Source organism: Hyperoodon ampullatus (genome assembly GCF_949752795.1).
Source record: "Hyperoodon ampullatus genome assembly, chromosome: 8".
Taxonomy (NCBI): Eukaryota; Metazoa; Chordata; class Mammalia; order Artiodactyla; family Ziphiidae; genus Hyperoodon; species Hyperoodon ampullatus.
Window position 1 is genome coordinate 111,912,315 of NC_136921.1, and position 7,383 is coordinate 111,919,697.

The window sequence follows — 7,383 nt, forward strand, 5'->3', positions numbered from 1 at the left end:
TTATAAAATAACCCGGTGAAGCAACCGAGACCGACCCGCCCGCCCGCGGCCCCGCAGCAGCTCCAAGGAGGAACCAAGAGACCGAGGCCTTCCCGCTGCCCGGACCCGACACCGCCACCCTCGCTCCCCAGCGGGCAGCCGGCAGCCAGCGGCAGCGGATCGACTCCGTTCTGCGGCTGTTGAGGAGTTTTCGATTCCGGTTGATTTTTGTCCCTCTGCGCTTGCCCCCGCTCCCCTCCCCCCGGCTCCGGCCCGCGACCCCAGCACTCGCTCCTCCCCTCTCACGGAAAGGTCGCGGCCTGTGGCCCTGTGGGCAGCCGTGCCGAGATGAACCCCAGCGCCCCCAGCTACCCCATGGCCTCGCTCTACGTGGGGGTCCTACACCCCGACGTGACCGAGGCGATGCTCTATGAGAAGTTCAGCCCGGCCGGGCCCATCCTCTCCATCCGGGTCTGCAGGGACATGATCACCTGCCGCGTATGTGAACTTCCAGCAGCCGGCAGACGCGGAGTGTGCTTTGGACACCATGAATTTTGACGTTATAAAGGGCAAGCCAGTACGCATTATGTGGTCTCGGCGTGATCCATCACTTCGCAAAAGTGGAGTGGGCAACATATTCATTAAAAATTTGGACAAATCCATTGATAATAAAGCACTGTATGATACATTTTCTGCTTTTGGTAACATCCTTTCATGTAAGGTGGTTTGTGATGAAAATGGTTCCAAGGGTTATGGATTTGTGCATTTTGAGACACAAGAAGCAGCTGAAAGAGCTATTGAAAAAATGAATGGGATGCTTCTAAATGATCGCAAAGTATTTGTTGGACGATTTAAGTCTCGTAAGGAATGAGAAGCAGAACTCGGAGCTAGGGCAAAAGAGTTCACCAATGTTTACATCAAGAATTTTGGAGAAGACATGGATGATGAACGCCTTAAGGATCTCTTTGGCAAGTTTGGACCTGCCTTAAGTGTGAAAGTAATGACTGATGAGAGTGGAAAATCCAAAGGTTTTGGATTTGTAAGCTTTGAAAGGCATGAAGATGCACAGAAAGCTGTGGATGAGATGAACGGAAAGGAGCTCAATGGAAAACAAATTTACGTTGGTCAAGCCCAGAAAAAAGTGGAACGACAGACGGAACTTAAGCGCAAATTTGAACAGATGAAGCAAGATAGGATCACCAGATACCAGGGTGTTAACCTTTATGTGAAAAATCTTGATGATGGTATTGATGATGAACGTCTCTGGAAAGAGTTTTCTCCGTTCGGTACAATCACTAGTGCAAAGGTTATGATGGAGAGTGGTCTCAGCAAAGGGTTTGGATTTGTGTGTTTCTCCTCCCCAGAAGAAGCCACTAAAGCAGTCACAGAAATGAATGGTAGAATTGTGGCCACCAAGCCATTGTATATAGCTTTAGCTCAGCGCAAAGAAGAGCGCCAGGCTCACCTCACTAACCAGTATATGCAGAGAATGGCAAGTGTAAGAGCTGTGCCCAACCCTGTAATCAACCCCTACCAGCCAGCACCTCCTTCAGGTTACTTCATGGCAGCTATCCCACAGACTCAGAACCGTGCTGCATACTATCCTCCTAGCCAAATTGCTCAACTAAGACCAAGTCCTCGCTGGACTGCTCAGGGTGCCAGACCTCATCCATTCCAAAATATGCCCAGTGCTATCCGCCCAGCCGCTTCTAGACCACCATTAAGTACTATGAGACCAGCTTCTTCACAGGTTCCACGAGTCATGTCGACACAGCGTGTTGCTAACACATCAACACAGACAATGGGTCCACGTCCTGCAGCTGCTGCAGCTGCAGCTACTCCTGCTGTTCGCACCATTCCACAGTATAAATACGCTGCGGGAGTTCGCAATCCTCAACAATATCTTAACGCACAGCCACAAGTTACCATGCAGCAGGTGTGGATTTAATGATTTCTTTATAAAGATGACAGTCCTTGATCTCAGTCAAAGACAATGAAGACAACTGTATGATAAATGAGAGCTTAAGCTATGTAGAACATCTTGTTGAGGTGCCACTAATTGATAGTATGTAGAAGTGTCTTCTATGTGCTATACTCTAGGAACTAGACAAGCATTCAGCAGTCCCTCATCCTGAATTACATATGTGATATGAGAGTTTTGTCTGGCATAGTTGTAAGAAAGGGTGAAATAAAGTTTAGTTTGTGAAAAAAAAAAAAAAAGGAGGGCACTTCAAAGCCTACAGTTGTGTGTCCACAAGGGCTCAAGAGTATGGTCTCCTCAGGACCAGCTACTGATATCCACATGTGTGTGGTAGGGGAAGGGAGAGCAGGGGGAGGAAGAGGGGTGACAAATGGAGTTGGGCAGCTGGGCAGGGCCCAGTGACTAACGGTGTTTATAGACACAAAGGGTTGAACTTGATCTACATGCTTATCCTTTTTTGTGCCATGGATCCTTATGAAATCTATGGACACCTTCTCAGAAGAATGTGTTTATATGTATAAAATGCAATATATAAGATTACAAAGAAACTCGATTTTTTTACGATACAATTCTATCCTGGGGAACACTCTAGGTTAAGAATACCAGATGGTGGAAAAAAATCTGGGTAGGCCCTGAACCAAGATGGCAGAGTAGAAAGACATGCTCTCACTCCCTCTTGCAAGAACACCAGAATCACAACTAACTGCTGAACAATCACCGACAGGAAGACACTGGAACTCACCAGAAAAGATACCCCACATCCAAAGACAAAGGAGAAGCCACAATGAGATGGCAGGAGGGGCACAATCACAGTAAAATCAAATCCCATAACTGGTGGGTGGGTGACTCACAGACTGGAGAACACTTATACCACAGAAGTCTACCCACTGGAGTGAAGGTTCTGCGCCCCACATCAGGCTTCCCAACCTGGGGGTCCGGCAATGGGAGGAGGAATTCCTAGAGAATCAGACTTTGAAGGCTCGTGGGATTTGACTGCAGGACTTCAACAGGACTGGGGGAAACAGAGACTCCACTCTTGGAGGGCACACACAAAGTAGTGTGCTCATCGGGACCCAGGGGAAAAAGCAGTGACCCCATAGGAGACTGAACCAGTCCTACCTGCTGGTGTTGGGGGGGTCTCATGCAGACACAGGGGGTGGCTCTGGCTCACTGTGAGGACAAGGACACTGGCAGCAGAAGATCTGGGAAATACTCCTTGGCATATACTCACAGTCCGCCACTGGCCCCACCAAAGAGCCCAGATACGCTCCAGTGTTGGGTCGCCTCAGGCCAAACAACCAACAGGGAGGGAACCCAGCCCCATCCATCAGCAGACAAGCGGATTAAAGTTTTACTGAGCTCTGCCCACCAGAGCAACAGCCAGCTCTACCCACCACCAGTCCCTCCCATCAGGAAACTTGCACAAGCCTCTTAGATAGCCTCATCCACCATAGGGCGGACAGCAGAAGCAAGAAGAACTGCAATCCTGCAGCCTGTGGAACAAAAACCACATTCACAGAAAGATAGACAGGATGAAAAGGCAGAGGGTTATGTACCAGATGAAGCAACAAGATAAAACCCCAGAAAAACAACTAAATGAAGTGGAAATAGGCAACCTTCCAGAAAAAGAATTCAGAATAATGATAGTGAAGATGATCCAGGACCTCGGAAAAACAATGGAGGCAAAGATTGACAAGATGCAAGAAATGTTTAATAAAGATATAGAAGAATTAAAGAACAAACAGAGATGAACAATACAATAACGAAAATGAAAAATACACTAGAAGGAATCAATAACAGAATAACTGAGGCAGAAGAATGAATAAACGAGCTGGAAGACAGAATGGTGGAATTCACTGCTGTGGAACAGAAAAAAAAAAAAAGAATGAAAGGAAATGAAGACAGCCTAAGAGACCTCAGGAACAACATTAAATGCAACAACATTCGCATTTTAGGGGTCCCAGAAGGAGAAGAGACAGAGAAAGGACCCGAGAAAATATTTGAAGAGATTATAGTCGAAAACTTCCCTAACATGGGAAAGGAAATAGCCACCCAAGTCCAGGAAGTGCAGAGAGTCGTATACAGGATAAACCCAAGGAGAAACACACTGAGACACACAGTAATTAAAATGGCAAAAAATAAAGACAAAGAAGACAATCATTGAAAGCAGCAAGGGAAAAACAACAAATAACATACAAGGGAACTCCCATAAGGTTAACAGCTGATTTCTCAGCAGAAACTCTACAAGCCAGAAGGGAGTGGCATGATACACTTAAACTGATGAAAGGGAAGAACCTACAACCAAGATTACTCCACCCAGCAAGGATCTCATTCAGATTTGATGGAGAGATCAAAAGCTTTACAGACAAGCAAAAGCTAAGAGAATTCAGCACCACGAAACCAGCTCTACAACAAATGCTAAAGGAACTTCTCTAAGTGGGAAACACAAGAGAAGAAAAGGACCTACAAAAACAAACCCAAAACAATTAAGAAAATGGTCATAAGAACATACATATCGATAATCACCTTAAACGTGAATGGATTAAATGCTCCAACCAAAACACACAGGCTTGCTGAATGGAAACAAAAACAAGACCAGTATATATGCCGTCTACAAGAGACCCACTTCTGACCTAGGGACACATACAGACTGAAAGTGAGGGGATGAAAAACGATATTCCATGCAAATGGAAATCAAAAGAAAGCTGGAGTAGCAATACTCATATCAGATCAAATAGACTTTAAAATAAAGAATGTTACAAGAGACAAGGAAGGACGCTACATAATGATCAAGGGATCAATCGAAGAAGAAGGCATAACAATTATAAATATATATGCACCCAACACAGGAGCAACTCAATACATAAGGCAACTGCTAACAGCTATAAAAGAGGAAATCGACAGCAACACAATAATAGTAGGGGACTTTAACACCTCACTTACACCAATGGACAGGTCATCCAAAATGAAAATAAATAAGGAAACACAAACTTTAAATGACACAATAGACCAGACAGATTTAATTGATATTTATAGGACATTCCATCCAAAAACAGAAGATTACATTTTCTTCTCAAGTGCACACAGAACATTCTCCAGGACAGATCACATCTTAGGTCACAAATCAAGCCTCAGTAAATTTAAGAAAATTGAAATCATATCAAGTATCTTTTCTGACCAGAACACTATGAGATTAGAAATGAATTACAGGGAAAAAAAACGTAAAAAACACAAACACATGGAGGCTAAACAATACGTTACTAAATAACCAAAAGATCACTGAGAAATCAAAGAGGAAATCACAAAGTACCTAGTGACAAATGACAATGAAAACACGACGATCCAAAACCTATGGGATGCAGCAAAAGCAGTTCTAAGAGGGAAGTTTATAGCTATACAGCCTACCTCAAGAAACTAGAAAAATTTCAAATAAACAATCTAACCTTACACCTAAAGGAACTAGAGAAAGAAAAAGAAACAAAACCCAAAGTTAGCAGAAGGAAAGAAATCATAAAGATCAGAGCAGAAATAAATGAAATAGAAACAAAGAAAACAATAGCAAAGATCAATAAAACTAAAAGCTGCTTCTTTGAGAAGATAAACAAAACTGATAAACCATTAGCCAGACTCATCAAGAAAAAGAGGGAGAGGACTCAAACAAATAAAATTAAAAATGAAAAAGGAGAAGTTAAAACAGACACTGCAGAAATACAAAGCATCCTAAGAGACTACTACAAGCAACTCTTTGCCAATAAAATGAACCTGGAAGAAAGGGACAAATTCTTACAAAGGTATAACCTTCCAAGACTGAACCAGGAAGAAACAGAAAATATGAAGAGACCAATCACAAGTAATGAAATTGAAACAGTGATTAAAAATCCTCCAACAAACAATGTCCAGGACCAGATGGCTTCACAGGTGAATGCTATCAAACATTCAGAGAACAGCTAACAACCCATCCTTCTCAAACTCTTCCAAAAAATTGCAGACGAAGGAAAACTCCCAAAAATAGAAAATTACAGACCAATATCACTGATGAATATAGATGCAAAAATCCTCAACAAAATACTAGCAAACAGAATCCAACAACACATTAAAAGGATCATACACCATGATCAAGTGGGATTTTCCCAGGGATCCAAGGATTCTTCAATATATGCAAATCAATCAATGTGATACACCATATTAACAAACTGAAGAATTAAAACCATATGATCATCTCAACAGATGCAGAAAAAGCTTTTGACAAAATTCAACACCCATTTATGATTTAAAAAACTCTCCAGAAAGTGGGCATAGAGGGAACCTACCTCAACATAATAAAGGCCATATACGACAAACCTACAGCAAACATCATTCTCAATGGTGAAAAACTGCAAGCATTTCCTCTAAGATCAGGAACAAGACAAGGATGTCCACTCTCACCACTATTATTCAACACAGCTTTGGAAGTCCTAGCCATGGCAATCAGAAGAGAAAAAGAAATAAAAGGAATACAAATTGGAAAAGAAAAAGTAAAACTGTCACTGTTTGCAGATGACATGATACTATACATAGAGAATCCTAACAATGCTCCCAGAAAACTATTAGAGCTAATCAATGAATTTGGTAAATTTGCAGGATACAAAATTAATGCACAGAAATCTCTTGCATTCCTATACACTAATGATGAAAAATCTGAAAGAGAAATTAAGGAAACACTCCCATTTACCACTGCAACAAAAAGAATAAAATATCTAGGAATAAACATACCTAGGGAGACAAAAGACCTGTATGCAGAAAACTATAAGACACTGATGAAAGAAATTAAAGATGATATCAACAGATGGAGAGATATACCATGTTGTTGGATTGGAAGAATCAATATTGTGAAAATTACTATACTACCCAAAGCAATCTACAGATTCAATGCAATCCCTATCAAATTACCAATGGCACTTTTTACGGAACAAGAACAAAAAATCTTAAAATTTGTATGGAGACACAAAGACCCTGAATAGCCAAAGCAGTCCTGAGGGAAAAAATCAGAGCTGGAGTAATCAGACTCCCTGACTTCAGGAAATACTACAAAGCTACAGTAATGAAGACAATATGGTACTGGCACAAAAACAGAAACATAGGTCAATGGAAAAAGATAGAAAGCCCAGAGATAAACCCACCTATTAGTTGAGCACCTATGCTCAACTAATCTCTGACAAAGGAGGCAAGGATATACAATGGAGAAAAGACAGTCTCTTCAATAATTGGTGCTGGGAAAACTGAACAGCTCCATGTAAATGAATGAAATTAGAACACTCCCTAACACCATAAACAAAAATAAACTCAAAATGGATTAGAGACCTAAATGTAAGACCGGGCACTATAAAACTCTTAGAGGAGGGCTTCCCTGGTGGCGCAGTGGTTGAGAGTCCGCCTGCCGATGC

General features: G+C 42.2%; 1 protein-coding gene across 1 annotated transcript; it reads left to right on the top strand.

Annotated features, from left to right (window-relative positions):
* Positions 1–327: 327 nt before the first annotated feature.
* Positions 328–1,927, top strand: LOC307057551 (polyadenylate-binding protein 1-like; the record flags this gene model as incomplete). Its single annotated transcript, XM_079710715.1, is given in 3 exon segments — positions 328–470; positions 472–847; positions 851–1,927. Coding segments are annotated over 3 exon segments (1,596 nt in total).
* Positions 1,928–7,383: the final 5,456 nt, after the last annotated feature.